At 43.8% G+C, this 17,011-nt stretch overlaps 1 protein-coding gene across 4 annotated transcripts in view; it reads left to right on the forward strand.

The window, feature by feature from the left end:
- The window catches only part of CENPQ (centromere protein Q), a 1,051,590-nt gene that overhangs the window by 947,974 nt on the left and 86,605 nt on the right, over positions 1-17,011 (forward strand). For all 4 annotated transcript variants that reach the window (XM_044084066.1, XM_044084063.1, XM_044084064.1 and 1 more), the window contains 2 exons: positions 8,437-8,550; positions 8,660-8,737. In XM_044084066.1, coding sequence (XP_043940001.1) covers positions 8,437-8,550; positions 8,660-8,737 — 192 coding nt within the window. The remainder of the gene's footprint in view (positions 1-8,436; positions 8,551-8,659; positions 8,738-17,011) is intronic.

Below are 17,011 nucleotides of genomic sequence, written 5' to 3' on the forward strand. Positions count from 1 at the left end.
GTAGAGTTTTTAGTAGAATCTAGAATAGAAAGTGCTGTTTTAAAAAAGGAATAATTAGTAGAGTATACAGAATATTGCTTAAGTATAAAAATCATTCAGAGGAGGTTAGAAAGGATTGGGAAGAGATTGGATAAGCAATTCATAAAGAAACAATGGGGGGATATATGTATGTCTACTAAATATGCAACAAAGTCTAGAAGATTTAGCATTTTTGCTTGGAAGTGTTTACATGGGTATTTTTATACCCCAAGTAGACAGCAAATGTTGCAGATGTGATGAGGAAGAAATGGGTACTTGAACATATTTTCTCGGAGTGTAATGAGTTGGCAGACTTTAAAGATTCCCTGCAGACTGCTCGGTCAGAAATGCTGGGTGAGCAAATTGGTGTAACTAAGGAAATTATTTTTTGAGCTATAATACAGAATTGACATAGCAAGATCATAATCTTATTATGGTGGCTGCCAAAAAAAGCAACAACTAGAAAATGGAAATTGAAGTCTAGACCAAAGTAGTGAATATAGTAACAGAGATAAAACAACTGGAAGAACTGGATCTTTAGAAAAGGGTAACAGCAAATTGCATAGAAAAAATGGGAATTGTGGGAACAATACATGCAGAGTAGGAATGAGGTTTAAAAGAAGGCAGGATTTGAATGAGGTTTGTAATGTTTGACTGACGATGACTGGATAGATTATAAGTGATGTATAATGATTGCAACTAAAATTATGTCAGTATGGTTTCTTTTCATTTAAGTAAATGCATGATTATCTATGTCATACATGATCATTTAATAAATGTTTCATCTTTAAAAAAAAAATCTTGTTAGACTTGACCCATAACAGTTTGTTTTTGTGAGGGTTAGATTTGTCTAATCTGGTAAATGCTTTCAAAAGGGTGGCTGTAGATGGTGGCCATGCAGTGTATGTGACATGTCCAGACTTGGCTAAGATCTTTGATACCGTTCCCCGTGCTAGCATTGCACAAAAGCTAAATGCATTAGAAACTGATCCCTATGTGATAAGATGGATAGCAAGCATTCTGTTAGAGGGAGGGTAGTGGCAAAGCAAGAATGGTTATGAGGCTACATGGCTATTTGAATATTTGAGTCTACATTTGTTCTCTTGAGTTGATATGTTCAGTTTATTTATTGACAGTTGGTGACTGGTAAAGCCCAACTAGGTCAGGAACCCATTTTCAGTGGAGGCCTAGGGAGAAAATCTCCCAAAAACACATACAGACATAAAAGATTTCATAGTTATAACTAAACATTGCCTGTGTTACTAGTAACAAGTACAGACACTAATAGCTTTTACAGTTATACCCAAGTATACATATATTTCTAGATATAACACAATTTATTACGTGGGTAGGTAACATTTGCAGCAGACTGTAAGCCAGATGAAACACTTTTCCCTCCAAAATAGAAGAGTGGGAGACGTATATACAAAAGGATACAATTATGTGTAAATTTTATGTCTGGACTAGTTAACTTCATTTTATCTGCTATCTGTGGGTATACGGATCCGAGCCAGCAACTTTTTTTTCCGTCTGCTCCGAGCTCCTCCCCTTACCCATAATGCCCTACCATCTCCTATCTTCTCTCAGATCTCGTTTGCCGCGCCAGTAGTGCGCATCGTGGTCTCCTTTGATCTGAGCTAGAAAGGGATAGTAAGTGGAAACTTTTGATTATATCTAGTGCGTTTGTGTAGGATTACCCTTCCTCCCCTTCTGTAGTAACACGTTGTTCGTTAGTGTAAAAAAAAAAAGTTTTTTTGTAGTAGAATAGTACTCTGGCCTGCCTTTCCCCTACCTGTGTGTGTGTGTGTGTGTGTGTGTTTTTTTTGTTGGGAAGGTAGTACCTTTACCTTTGAGTGCAGGACTATGGCTGATCAGCCAAAGCCTGTGTTCAAAAAATGTACAGAGTGTGGCCATAAGCTTTCCCCTGATGAGGGCCACACTGTGTGTGTGATATGTCTAGGAGTGGCACATTTATCCACCCAGTGTGCTATCTGCTCAGGCTTCAACCCCAGGGCCCTTAGGGATTGCAAGGCCAAGCTAGTTACCAAAGGCCTTCTCCCCGTTGCCATGCTGTATTCTGCCTCGGTCGCTAGTGCACCTCCCCAGACAGGGACTCAACCTCCCTCTTTGTCTGGAGATGGATCCTCTAAGGACAGATCTTTAGTCAGCGAGTCTGACAAAGATAAAGTAAAAGAGAAGGAAAAGGAAAGACGCAGAGAAGAAAAGGAGAAAAAGAAAGACAGGCATCTCAAGAGATCCCCAGACAGGGATCTCTTTCTCAGCCCTCCATCCAAGACCATGAGGCCTGTTTCTCCTCGGCTCCAGCCACCGCCTTTCTCACCGGAGCCTTTGGAACATTCGGACCCGAGGCCTCCACCCCTCTGCGCAGACCAGCCAGATCCGAGTCGGTGGCCTCTTTGAGGTTGACTCGGAGCCTATCAGACATGGATATGGACAGGATGATGCGGAGATTACTTCAGACCCAAATTCAGATGGGAGTCTTGCCAGGTCCCTCTTCCTCTGGAGGGGTGACCTCCATGCCTCTTTTCCGCCCCATCTCTCCTTCCCCTATCCGTGCTTCGGGGCTCTTGGATCCGAGGTTTGTCGGAGATGGTAGCTCGGCGCCGATGGTTCCTCCAACCGCAACTCCGGCTGTTACCTTGAGTTCCTCTGATCCGAGTGACTGTTGGAGCCGCGGACAGGGAGTTGGACCCGGGGGAATGGATACTTCGGCTCTGACTCTTCTGGACCTGACCCGTTCCCTCAGACCTCAGGCTACCCTGTCTTCGGCTCCGGTCCCCGCTTCGGATCCGGGGAGGACTTCTCTTTCAGCCTTTGAAGTGGTGGAGAGGGTTCTCTCCCAGGGATTGAGACCCCAGCCCATTCCCTCGGATACCACCCAGGCCCCCCTGGATTTGGCGACGACACCCTTCATCCTGTCTCAGGGACAGCCCGTACCAGAGGATCCCCAGGTCATTTTCCCCGAGGAAACCCCTGAGGCTCGCTGATGCCCTTCTGAAAGTCCCACTGAAGAGGGCCACCGCAAGTGCAAAAGGAGGCACTTGGACTCCCCCGAGTCCCTCACCACTGACACGGACTTAGATGAAGGAGAAGGTTCCCCCAGGTCACCTCCCAAAGACGTCTCCTTTGGAGAAATTATGGAAATCCTCCGCCAGAGGGGAGGTTGGTCAGCCCCAAAACCTTCTGGGGATGAGTCAGTGTTCTTGGAAACCTTTGGCACGGGCCCATCTACTTCCTGGGTTGTCCCCACCAGCAGACCCTTTGGTGGACCTCATCACCACGAGGGCATGGAAGGAACCCGACACCGTAGAGCCCATCCCCAAACGTACTGACAAGGTCTTATTTCCTGCTTCGGATAGACAACTCTAGTCGAAAGGAGCCCCAGTTGATGCTATGTTGGTCGCAGCAGCCACAAAAAAGGAACTAGCACAGGAGAGTTCCTTAGTCCACCCTCCAGACAAGGAGTCCAGGTCGGTGGATAGGTTTGGGAAGCGTGTATACTCTTCAGCGACCTTTTCTATCTGTGCGCTGAATTATTTGGAACATGTGATTCAACTTCAGCAAGACCTTGTTTCGGAATTCACTGAGTCGCCCCCAGAGTCTTTATCGCCGCAGGACAAAAAGCTGTTCTTGGCGAAAATGTCTACTCTGAAGTCAGTCTCAAATGCATCTATGCAGCTACTTTCCCACGCCACGGAAGGAGCAGCTAGAGCGGCTGGGACAGGCATAGCCATGAGGCTTCATGCCTGGCTCAGATTGTGTCAGTTCGCGGAGCCTTTCAAGGTGTCGTTTATCAATGCTCCCTACGACTGCTCTTCCCTCTTTGGGAAGACAGTACGTGACACACTGGTCCAGAGCGAAAAGGACGGGAAGACTTTGTCTGCCGTCGGAGTCCGCTTCTCTAACCCTCAGTGGTCCTTCTCTAGGAATCAGAGGGCAGAAGCCGATGTGCTTCCGAAAATCTCAGTTTTCCCGGGATTGTCAGGACAACTGTTCCCCCAGAGGCAGAGGGGGGGGGCAAGATCGACGCCGACCCAGAGGTAGAGGGGGTCCCAGGAATTTTGGGTCTAGGGAACCCTTTTCTGATAGACCCAGTCAGCAGCCCGGGGGGGTTGCCCGACTGTCCTACTCTGGAGGCAGTCTGGGGACGATTGTCCTTACACCCAGCGGCATGGGAGTCTATTACGACAGATCGCTGGGTTCTTCAGATAATATCCAGAGGTTACTTTATTCCTTTCATTGCCCATCCAGACATTACAAAACACCTCCCGGATGTTCCACCTGCTCACAGGGAGGCCGCAGCTCTAGAGGTTTCAAAGCTGCTTCTGAAACGAGCCATCGAAAATGTCCCCCCTGATCAGTCTGGATTAGGCGTCTACTCCAGGTTCATTTTGGTGCCAAAAAAGACGGGGGACCTCAGGCCCATTCTAGACCTGTCAACATTAAACCTGTCGGTAGCAAAACAGAAATTCTGGATGGTCACTCTACAGTCCATTCTACCTTATCTCCGAGAGTGCGACTGGATATGCTCGTTAGACCTTCAGGATGCTTACTACCACATCAAAATACACAGAAGCTCCAGGAGGTTTCTGCACTTCCGGGTGGGAGCCAGTCACTTTCAGTTCAGGGCCCTACCCTTTGGTCTCACCACAGCCCCCAGGGTGTTCACCAAGGTGTAATGGCAGTTGTAGCGGCCTACATGAGGCTTCAGGGTATTCAGGTGTTTCCTTACCTGGACGACTGGCTGTTTGCTGCACGCAACAAGCATCACTTGTGTCTGACCCGAGATTATTTCATTCAGTTAGCAGACCTACTGGGAATTAAAGTCAATGTTCACAAATCCCATTTGCAACCAGTACAAATTCTAGACTTCATTGGAGCGCGGTTAGACACTTTGCAGATGAAGGTATTCCTAACTCCAGACAGGATTCTACATCTCAGGGACCACATAGCTCATATAGCGAACTCCCAGTCTTCAAAGGCGAGCGAGGTTCTCCGGGCTCAGGACTCCATGGCTGCTGCCATATCTATTCTCCCGTATGCATGCCTTCACATGCAGGTTCTTCAATGGACTCTGGCTGTCCAGTGGTCCTGGCTAGACCTACCCATGGAATTTCCGATCAAGATCAGTCACGTCTGCAGGACATCTCTCCTCTGGTGGTTAACTTCACGGGAGATATCAACAGGACGCCCATTTGAGTCACCCTCAGTCCAAACCACAGTGACCACGGACGCCTCCCAACTCGGGCGGGCGGGACACTGGGAAGGACAGTCCAAGGCACGTAGTCCCAGACAGAGACCAATTTGCACATAAATGTTCTAGAAATAAGGGCAGTGCTTTTAGTGTTGGAAGCCTTTCACACAGTCCTCCCTCTCAGATTGATTGCAATTCAGTCAGACAACATGTCGGTCGTCTGGTATATCAACAAGCAGGGGGAACCAGATCCTTCCCTCTATGTCACGAGGCCATGAGAGTGTGGGAATGGGCGATTTCCACCGGTCGGTGTCTGATAGCAACGCACATCCCGGGGTACTCCAACATTTTAGTGGACAGATTGAGCCAGGCCATTCTGATGCCTTACGAGTGCTCTCTGAAACAGTCAGTAGCGGAGGAGATTTTCCTGGCATGGGGTCAGCCTTTCTGCGAACTCTTCGCATCTCCTTCCAAAGCGAAGTGCAGCCGGTTCTTTGCTCTGATTCCTCACCAGGGGAAGTCCCCAGAGGCGCTCTAGTCCATGCTTGGCCCCCCGGGCTTCTGTATGCTTATCCACCATTGCCACTCATTCTGAAGTTTCTTCAGAAAACTTGCCGACTACGGTGCAAAGTGATCCTCATTGTCCCGTTCTGGCCTCGTCAGGTTTGGTTCCCATTCCTTTGGTATCATCTATTAGCTCCCCCATGGGTTCTGGATCCCTGCCCGGATCTAATTTCCCATCCGTCTGGGACACGTCCACCCGATCTGGGCAGCCTCAAGCTAACAGCCTGGTTGCTCCAGTTCTGTTAATCGCCAGGATTCCCGGTCTTTCATCCCAGGTCAAATTGATTCTAGTGGCCTCTCTTAAAGACTCCACTAGAAAACCATATTGCAGTAAATGGAAACACTTTTCCATTTGGGCTTCACAGAGAGAAATGGATCCCTTTACAGCTCCTCTTCCAGCGGTGTTGGACTTCCTGTCTGGTATCTTTCAGCAAGGAGCCAGTTCCTCCACAGTGAAAGTACAATTGGCAGCCATTTCCAGCTTTCACGTTGGCGAAGACAACATGGCCTTAGCCTCCTCTAGGCTGTGTAAGGCTTTCCTTAAAGGTACTTTTCTGCTATGGCCCCCTGTCAAGGATTCTGTACCTCCTTGGGACCTTACTTTTGTTTTACAGGCATTGGTAGCCCCTTCTTTTGAACCCGCAGCTTCGGTGGACTTAAAATTTTTGTCCTGGAAAACAGCTTTCCTAGTTGCCATCACTTTGGCTAGGAGAGTTTCTGAGCTTCAAGCTCTGTCTGCCGTACCTCCATATATGGTCTTCCATAAGGATAGGGTTTCCCTTCGTACTAACCCTTTCTTCTTACCTAAAGTGGTATCTGAAGCAAACATAAACCAGTCCATTAATCTGCCCGGTTTCTTTCCCAACTTTCAAAACAAAGGTGAATACAAACTCCATTTGTTGGATGTTCATAGACAACTTTGTTTTTATCTTCATAGAACAAAGTCTTTCCGCAAGACTGACCAGTTGTTTGTTTCCTTTTCCAAAGCATTTATGGGAAAAGCTATTTCTACAGTTTCTTTAGCCAGATTGATCACTCTTTGCATTTCACATGCTTACAAAGCAAAAGATTTATCACCTCTTGGTATAGTTAAGGCTCACTCTGCCAGGTCCATGGCGACTTCTGCTGCTTTTTGGTCCAGGATACCTTTGGACGATATTTGCACAGCTGCGACATGGGCCAATTCACATACCTTCATTTCCCATTACAAATTGGATCTGATTTCGAGGGGTAGAACATCCTTTGGCTCTGCGGTGCTCAGGAATATCCTTCCAAAAGGGCCTCCCAGTATCAGAGAAGCTGGGGACTCTGTCCTACAGGTTGCAGATAAAATGAAGTTAACTACTTCAGATAAAGAAGTTATGTACTCACCATAACGTTCCACCTAAGTAGTTATACTTCATTTTTCTGCAACATTCCCTCCCTCTATCCCCCGGACCTTATCCTGTTTTCAGGTTGGTTATTGGGTTGAGTTGCATATATATTGTTAGTTGCAGCAAACTCGATCTGAGGGAAGATAGGAGATGGTAGGGCATTATGGGTAAGGGGAGGAGCTCAGAGCTTGGAGCAGATGCTAGAAAAAAAAAGTTGCCGGCTTTGATCCGATACGGATCTGTATACCCACAGGTTGCAGAAAAATGAAGTATAACTACTCAATGGAACGTTATGGTGAGTACATAACTTCATTTTTGTTTGACTATCCCACCTGGCATATGTGGATTCTCATTGCAGTTTTGTTAAACAAGATTGCTAAAAGATTTCTGACTGAATAGTAATTTAAATCATGCCATTACTGAAGTCATGCATGTGTGTTTTGTTTGAAGTTCTTTCTTTTCCTTGCCTTTTTTTGATGTCCACATATTTTCAAAAGAATGAGCCACAAGATACATGTCTATATTACAATGTCATAATATCGAATGCCTAAACATTGAACTGTATTCATTGAAAAGCATTAACGTGAATCGATGAATACTTGCAATGCAAAAAAAAAACACTTGCCCTGTAATCCCACGCAAGTAACCTAACCTAAAACAGCCCCACCCATGCGGAGGGTTCACCCCTCCACCCCCCATAACTAAATATACCAACTCCGAGATCGCACTACAGTGGAGAAAAGGGCAACACCATGTAGTTGGCCAACTACATCTTTGCCCTGAAAGTATTCATCGATTCACGTAAATGCTTTTTGATGAATACAGTTCGATGTTTAGGCGTTCAATATTACAATGTTTCGACGTCGTAATATAGAACCACAAGATACTGTAGTATGTCTGTCTTAGTTACAGGTGATAATGCATCTGTCTCATTGAACTTGACAACTGTGTGCTATTATAGTTTGTGTTGTGTCCGTTTCAGACATGTTATGAAGGAATAGGTCAGTACAAGATCATGTGAGATACAAAATATTGTGGTGTAATTGCTGCTTGCTTACTGTTCAAATTATACATGGCATGTCCAGGTAGAGGCATAAAGCTTGTGTTTTTTTAAGCAGAATATCACAAATACTGAAGTAGTATTAATAACTATCTGGAGCAGGTGAGCTTAGAGGAATGCAAGCATAGTTACTGAATAGACAAAAAGGAGAGCTAGTTGCTAACTGAATTGACCACAGTCAGTGATTTCACGGATTGAAATTCCAGGAGGAAACTGATAAGACCACAAAGTTATTGGAAAGGATATCTGAAGAAACAGAAAGCCTAGAGGAGAAGATACGGCTACTGAGTGACCGTTTGGAAGAAGCGGCAACAGATCAGGTAATGCAAAAGTTATGTTATACTAGTATTTTAGGAATACAACTTTGTTATACTAGTATTTTAGGAATACAACTTTGTTCCTACAAACCGATGTGTTTTTCTTTTCCAGGTTGATCTGCAACAAAACACAGGAGTCCTTCAACTACCTGATCTTCCAGTGTCAAGTATTGAAGCCCCATTACTTCAGGTTAGTGATCTATCATAAGATAGCTATAAGTTTGCCATAGCTTCTTCAGAATGGCACAGATGAGTTATGTCACGTATACAAAACAGCATTCATAACCCTGGAAAATTACAGAATATACCCTGCCTTGTCATTATTGTCAAAGCCTTTAAGACATTTCAACCCCAGTTTAGGCCAGAACATTAGCAAAGCAGTTGAATTTCTGCTTTTAGTCTAGTGGATGCTGAGAGTTGGTTGCCAGAGAAGGAAGAGTTCATTGTCTTTAAAATGGTTTCTTTCTCATGAAGACGATTTTCAACTGAGCTGCTGCTTTCAGTGGTAAAGGTAATTTTCATCACAGTACAACTTGTCATATATATGGATATCAGTTTATGCCAGCCCAATACATGGTGTGTGGCTGTGTTAGTATTGTTTTATCCTCTAGTACCTCTTTGCTGGTAGCCTGGTTTTTATGCAGTTTATTTCAGTAGTCAAACCTACATGATACTGCGCACGTTAGGTATACAGTTTCCCTTATCTAATTGCAGTTGAGGATTACATGGTAAATGTCATGGCCGAGGCAGTAAAAGTCCTTAAAGGGCATAAGTAGGACAGAAAGGTGCAGACAGTCTTCCCTTCATGTGAACTTTTAATTTTTTTTCTTGATGGGGCTATCATACTTCCTTCTTTCCTTTTTTAAAGACACCACTTCCATTTCTTTTATCTATTTTACAATACTCACTGTTTCAGATACAATTGATTTAGATTTTGATTTCCATCTTCTAGTAATTTCTTTTCTGTCGGGCAACAGAATTAAACTTAATATAAGGCCTTTATGTGCATAGGCAATTCAGATTTTGTGCCCCAACTCAGTGGATTATACTGCTAATCTTTCTTTCTTGCAGCACTAGGCTGGTTTCCTAACTTTAAAAATGTTAGGTAGCTTTTCGAAATAATTGCCGAGTGCTTGACTTTGTCATACTTAGCAGTGAATTCCTTACATGTCATTGCTTTCTTTACCTTGTTTGTATGCTTGATAAAGTTGATGATCATCATTCTGTCGCAGTAGCTTTTGGCTGTTTGGGTTCTATCCTGCCGCAGGATACAGCAACCGGCCAGCTTCACAAAGCTCTGGCTGCTTGCTACACTTTCACTCTGACAGCTGATTGGAGTGGATAGTCCATTTGTGGAGGAAAAATCAGCATTCTTAGTGAAGATAACTTAAGAATAAGTTTCATACCGTCTTATTTCCTCAAGGAATACCAGCTGAGAGGCTTCACAGGAGACAACTAGCTACAGGTATCATTTGTGGCTGCTAAGGTTTTTATTTTTGGCAGCCAAGTCCCCATAGTGAAACCCTTCCACAAGAAAAGGCTTTTAAGATATTTTTTAAAATATTTTTATGTTTTTTTTATTTTCTGAAGAATGTTGGCAATTTTATCAGTATCAGACGTTTCTTACCAGAAACAGATATTTTTCAGAACAGGGCTTATTAAATACTGGAGCTGTTTTTTGTGAAAAAGAAATGTGTTGCTTTTGAGATATTTTAACTGAAGTGTAAGGATTAAAATCTTGGAACTTTTTTTAAACACCTAGTGTTTTGGTGCTTGTATACACTTTTACTACTTACCATCTTCATTTTATTGCTTGAGACGTTTTGCTTGAAGGTCTAGAAATGTATTTAATCATTATTGCTTGTCTATGCTTTGTAACGTCTTCATTTCTTGTTTTCTCTCTGTGCACTTTCTATTGTTTGTGCTTTTACTTTTGAATTTTGAGGGACTGTGGATAAGTGTGTCTCTTCTGTTTGTGTGGAACTTCTCTATTTACCTCCCATATGACTTTTCCTAGCAATGTTTACTGGCAGTCGGGCTTCTTCATTGTCTACAGCACAGAGTATTACACTGGTCCTGATGTTTCTTCCGACATACTTTAAAAAAAAAATTTGAAGCACAAGCTGTTGCCTTCACTCCTGAGTGCTTGACTTTCTCTTTGCTTCAACTGATAGGTAACTCTGCAGTGGCTGTTGCTGGTTCTTCAGACAATTTACCAGTTTCCTTGAAGCTCTCTGGTATAGCCTTGTCGGACACTATTGATTGAGCATTTGGATGCATCCTCTTCAGCAGCTTCAGTGTCTAATGTAGGTGTGGGAGAACCATTCATTTTAGGTGCATGAGACATCCTTTCAGGATCCTGTTGGGATGGCTGGGGAAAGAGACATCTTGCTTAGGATGACATGCCTTCCCCTTCTCAGTCTTCCTTGTAGGATGTCCTTTGAAAAAGGAGACTGAAGGTTAGACATTGATCATACAAAGACATTTTGTCTGTTCATGAGAATGGTTTTCTTACCTTAGCCAGGAGTTTATTGCAGGCTTTCTGTCCTGGAGAGCAGAACGCATTCCTGAGAAAAATGTCAGAGAGTTCTGGCATAGACAGAGAGAGCACATTTTCTTTGACTCTGAGGTTGAAGAGATTGATTGAGGAAAGTTTTTCTTCTCCAACTCAGAGGAGTTTCCCTTTTCTAAGACTAATTCTAGGATGAATCCTGTAATTTTGTAGGAACAAGTGGCTGCTCCTCCTAAACTGAGGAGAGGATATGATATGTTGCAAAAGGATTTGCCTCATGCTTATCCTGTTATGCTAGCCATAGGTGATATGATAAATGCTGCCTATAGTAACCCTGACCGTCAGCCTTCAGTCCCCCCACCATAAAAAAGGACAAAACATACATTAATTCCAACCCTACTCCTGCAGATATTCAGAATTCTTAAGAGAATGTCCTTCCAGTCTATTCTGTGAAGTGTTGATGGCTTGTGGGAATGTTCTGCCCCACTTCCTTCAGCAGGTTAGTCTTATGCGAATCATAAAATTCCTAACGTGCTTCAAGTGCCTAAACATGCTTTAAAGGGTATGTATCTTTGTACAGGTATTGTGTCTAGGGCCACTAAAACTAATATGGTTTTGAGAAAATATGCTTAGGTACGTACTGAAAGGGTTTCTGATGAGGTAGTTTGAGACTTTAAAGTTTAATACAGACAAGGAAGTTTTGTTTAGCCCTGCTAGTACTCAGGTTCTCAAGCAGTTTGACGACAGAGGCAAATTCATTTACGGAGTTAGTAAGGTATTTCAAGCACTCTCATTATAAATCTTAGAAACCCTCTGCTTTTTCTTTAAAAAAAAAAAAAGATGAAATATTAATTTCCTGCCATCTGCTGGCAAACTGTAAAGAAAAAAGAGATGGCAGGAGGGGAACAACAAAAAATCTGAGATCCTTTAGAAAAAGAGACAGGCTTACACATTCAGAATTACTGTGCCAGCATTCCTTCCCAGATAAATGATCAAAAATCCTCCTTGACTCTTATCACAGAGGATTGTGCTTTTAGACTGCCTTCTAGGTACGTCTCTTCAAAGGCATTCCAAAGAATGGAAAAGGTCAAGTTGTATCTGAAAGCTTTCCAGTTTCTTCTCCAATTAATCTGAGACTTCAGTCAGAGACCGTCTCTGGATTTTAGTGTTCATGGCTTCTGTGATTCTCAAGATTCCGCTGTCCAAGTTATACATGAGAAAAATTCTGGGTTTAAAAAAAAATGAGGACCAAACATTCTCATCCTGGGATCTTTGCATTCCATTTTTGGGTTTTAAAAAGAACAACTGTGTTGGTGCAAGCAGTAAGATGCCTCAGTTTTTTACTTGAAGAGCAGTTTCTGTTGTGGGTGGTAAAGGTGCGAGAGACCTGTGAGACAGGTCAGACAAACCAAAGCACGTAAATGTCAGAGATATTAGGTGTGATCCATGGTATAGAATCAATATCACAGTGATGTGGTACATAAACAGGGAGGCACCAGGTCTTATCCCCTGGTTAGGCTGGCTGGATTATTTAGTCAGTTCTAATGCCTTTTGGCACCTTTTTCATGAAAACATGTAGCATGTACTAAGAAGGCAAGTAATCCTGCTAGTGGGAAATCTTATGTTAACCAGTGGATATGATGTTCTAATTGGTGCCCTACCTATAATCAAGACCCTAGTCAGGATTATTACCTCTGGTTCTCAAACATCTGCGAGAGTTTCCATCCTATGGCTTGTTTACTCCTTTGACAAGAAGTATTTATCAGCCATTTCAGCATGAATGCCCTTGGATCCTCCTCTTCATTTCAGACTTAACTCAAGGTGCTCTACAAAGAGGTTTTTCATTGATAATCAAACTCGCCTGTTATTTAGGTGACATTTATTTGGGATCTTTACGTTTTCCTTGGAAATTATTTTTTCAGTCTATGTTTGAACCGGCTATTCTGGCTGCTTTGGGTTTATCTTTTTAGTAGACAAACTGGTTTATTGCCCTGACATCTGCAAATGAGCATATGGGTTGCCATCATTTATGGTGTGTTAACCCTTTTGCTTTTCCATGCTTGTTCTTTGTTAAAAAAAAAAAAAATTCCCCTGTATGCTCTTACTCCTTTGCAACTCTGGTATTATATTGTCAGTACCAGGTCCTTTTGGAAAACTTTACAGCTAGGGAATTCCTAGTTTGGGACTTGAAAGGACAACATGTGTCAATTCCAGACAGTTCCAGTTGCTTGTTCCTTAGTATAGCTTTTCTTGTAATCCCCACTATGTTAAAACATTTCCAGGCAGAAAGCACATTGTAATAAAGCCTTGTTTTCTTTGGTGGTATATTGGAAAGGGGTAGACTGTAGAAGCATTCAAGAGACAGCTCCATGGTCCTCTGTACATTTACAAGTCTTTACAAACTGGATTCCTTTTTCTTGGTCCAGGTCTATTTTTGATAGGACCATTGTCTAGGGGCTCCTGGATCCATATCCTTCCTCCTGTCTGATAGGATAAGCTTTGGCCATCTATCCAACTAGGCAAAGGCTACTGCGTCAATAAGAACAATGAAGATAGCATAGTTGTATAAGTTGTACTTGCCAAATAGTAGATCTTTGAATTCCTCATTGTTGCAAGTAGCTGCACTTGCTCTCCAGCCCACTTACCTTGTATGTAATTTTTTGGTTGGGTTATAAACTTTTTGTTTCTATTTTTTTTCCAGAATTTAAACACTGAAACTGATTTTTCACATCATAACAGCATGAAGTTATGGGAAAGAGTAGTAGAATCTAGATTAAGAAAAGAGGTGATGATTAGTGAACAGCGGTACAGTTTCTTACTGGGAAAAGGCACTGCAGATGCAATGTTTGTTCTGAGAGTGTTGATGGAGAAGTATAGAGAAGGTCAGAAGGAGTTGCATTGTGTCTTTGTAGACTTGGAGAAAGCATATGACAGGTTGCCTAGAGAGGAGTTGTGGTATTGTATGAGGAAGTCGGGAGTGGCAGAAAAGTATGTAAGAGTGGTACAGGATATCTACAAGGGTAGTGTGACAGCGGTGAGGTCTGCAGTAGGAGTGACGGATGCATTCAAAGTGGTGGTAGGATTACATCAAGTATCATCTCTGAGCCCTTTTTTATTTGCAGTGGTTGATGGACAGGTTGACAGACGAGATCAGATAGGAGTCCCCGTGGACTATGATGTTTGCGGATGACATTGTGATCTATAGTGAGAGTAGGGAACAGGTTGAGGAGAAACTGGAGAGGTTGGGGATATGCTCTGGAGAAGAGAGGAATGAAGGTCAGAAGGACTAAGACAAGAATATATGTGTGTGAATGAGAGGGAGGACAGAGGAATGGTGAGGATGCAGGCAGTAGAGTTGGCAAAGGTGGATGAGTTTAAATACGTGGGATCAACAGTTTAAAATAGTGATGAGTGTGGAAGAGAGGTGAAAAAGAGCGTGCAGGCAGGGTGGAGAAGAGTGTCAGGAATGATTTGTGAGAGACTGGTACCAGTAAGAGTGAAATGTAAGGTCTGCAAGATGATGGCGAGACTAGCTATGTTATATAGGTTGGAAACTGTGGCACTGATGAAAGGACGAGTCAGAGCTGGAGGTGGTAGAGTTAAATATGTTAAAGATTTGCCCTGAGTGTGACGAGGATGGACATGATTAGAAAGGAGTATATTAGAGTGTCAGCTCGGGTTGGACAGATTGGAGACAAAGCCAGAGAGGTGAGATTGCATTGGTTTGGGCATGTGCTGAGGAGGGATGCCGTGTACATTGGGAGAAGGATGCTAAGGATGGAGCTGCTAGGTAAGAGGAAACGAGGAAGGCCTAAGATAAGGTTTATGGATGTGGTGAGAGAGGACAATGCAGATGGTTGTGACAGAGAAAGATGCAGAGGACAGGAAGAAATGGAAACAGATGATCCACTGAGGTGACCCCTAATGGGAGCAGTCGAAAGAAAAATTTGAAGAAACACTGAAACTGATTTTTAAGTGATCTCCATTCAGAATACTGATTTCTCTCCATAAGTAGATTGTCCAATGAACACTCAGATTGGAGATGTAGGAGAGAGCCAGAGCTTTGTGAAGCTGGCCATTTGTATCCTGGGTAAGATGACCAAATTGCCAAAGGCTACTGCAGCTGTTAGGAATTTGAGCATCTACTGTTAATGTTAAGTGCAACTAATACAACTGTACCTTTCTGGTATAAAAACAGACTGTTTTGAATAAGTAGATGTCCTTCATGGATGCATCTGCAGTCATAACAAGTGGGTTGTCCTGTCGTCAGGCAGCCCTGCAGTCGGCCGGATTCCAAAGTCCGGGTCCGGCTTCGGCTGATGTCGCACTTCACCCAACGTCATCTCTGTTGGTCTTCGGGTATATAAGCATCAGCCGACGCCATTTTCCTCAGTCTTTCTTGCCGCGTGGCGCCCGAAGCAGAAGCTGTTCGCAAGTGCCGGTCGGTCGGATCCAGAGATTACTTCTACCGAATACTACTTCGAAGACTTCTAAAGCTAAGTACCCCGTTGGGGACTCTTTCTTGCCTCAGCCGATGTCAGAAAAAGTTAACAATTGTTTAACCTGTGGGAAACAAATACCTCATAAAGATTTCCACTCTTACTGTCTGCCTTGTTTAGGCCCAGCCCACGACGTAGCAGCCTGTTCGGCCTGTGCCTCTTTCAACCGACGAACGCTTAGGCGTCGGTCGGAGTTTGCAGAACAGTTTTTCGGTTCTGATTTTACGTACATTATGCCGTCGGATCCTCCGACTACCCAATCTACTAAAAAACGCAAAGATAAAGACCGACACTCGCGGTCCGCGGTTTCGGCCGAAACCACGGTAAAGCAAACCGCGAGTGTCTCGGTTTCGGCCGAAACCGAGAAAACTGATCAAAGTACAGCTGAACCTATTCTTACAACTGAGGCCCCTGCTACAACTCTTGAATCGACCTCAGAACTTTTACCCACTACGGTGGTTGACTTATCAGACACCATCCCCTTGGATGTCTCTACCCCAGCACGTGGTGCTGCTAGGCCTCCAGCAGCCATGTCCATTAAGGCCTTCGCCAGGGCTAAAGCAGCCAAAACTACTAAAACAGTGCCTGTTAAACCCCCCACATGCAGGCCCTCTTCTAGCTCTCAAATGCTTTCTTTGGCAGAAGATTTAATTTCTTTAATTAGGGCATCTCAATCTCACCCAGACAGGGCCTCTCAGCCCCCAGAGAAGAGACCTAGGGCAGAGCCCCCTGAGCCAGTGTCTTCTGATGATTCTGCTGATGAATCAGACAACTGACCAGCCAGAGGCTCCCTTCTCCAATTTTGAAGATTCTGATGCTGAAGAATCCATTCCAGCTGCTTCCCCACCAGAAGAATTCTCCTTTGGGGAAACCTTGCATGCCATGCGAGAACAGTTCCAATGGCAGCAACAGGATTTTTCAGACTCCAGAAAAAGACTTAGGACCTTTCTGCACCTCCCACAGCACAGGCCCTTAGCTATTCCTCCTGTTCTCTCTGTGGTGGATGATGCTTTCAATGATGTTTGCTCCGCTCCAGATTCTTTACCCCCAGCCCCTGCCAAACCAGACAGATTTTACAGGGTGCCAGATACTCATCACCACCTTTACAAGGCCCCACTTGCAGACCCAGAAACTATATCCCAGGGTCCCAAGGCAGTAGCCGACCATAGCTAAAACCCTATTCCTTCTGAAAGGGAAGCAAGGTCATTAGACAGATGGGGTAAAAGGTCTACACTTCAGCTACTCTCTCAGCTAGAGCTTTAAACTGTCAGTTTCACATGATACAATACCAAGAGTTTATGCTCGATCAGTTAACTAAAAACTAACCACAGATGAATCTCTTGATAAGAAATATGTATTAGAGATGGTAAATAACATACAACAGGTTAGCAACCATTCCTTAAAATGTGGCTATGATGCACTGGAGGCTTCATTTAGATCAGCCATGACAGGC

This window comes from Protopterus annectens, chromosome 9.part0, assembly GCF_019279795.1.
Source record: "Protopterus annectens isolate FY-2018-M chromosome 9.part0, PAN1.0, whole genome shotgun sequence".
In the NCBI taxonomy this organism is placed as follows: Eukaryota; Metazoa; Chordata; order Ceratodontiformes; family Protopteridae; genus Protopterus; species Protopterus annectens.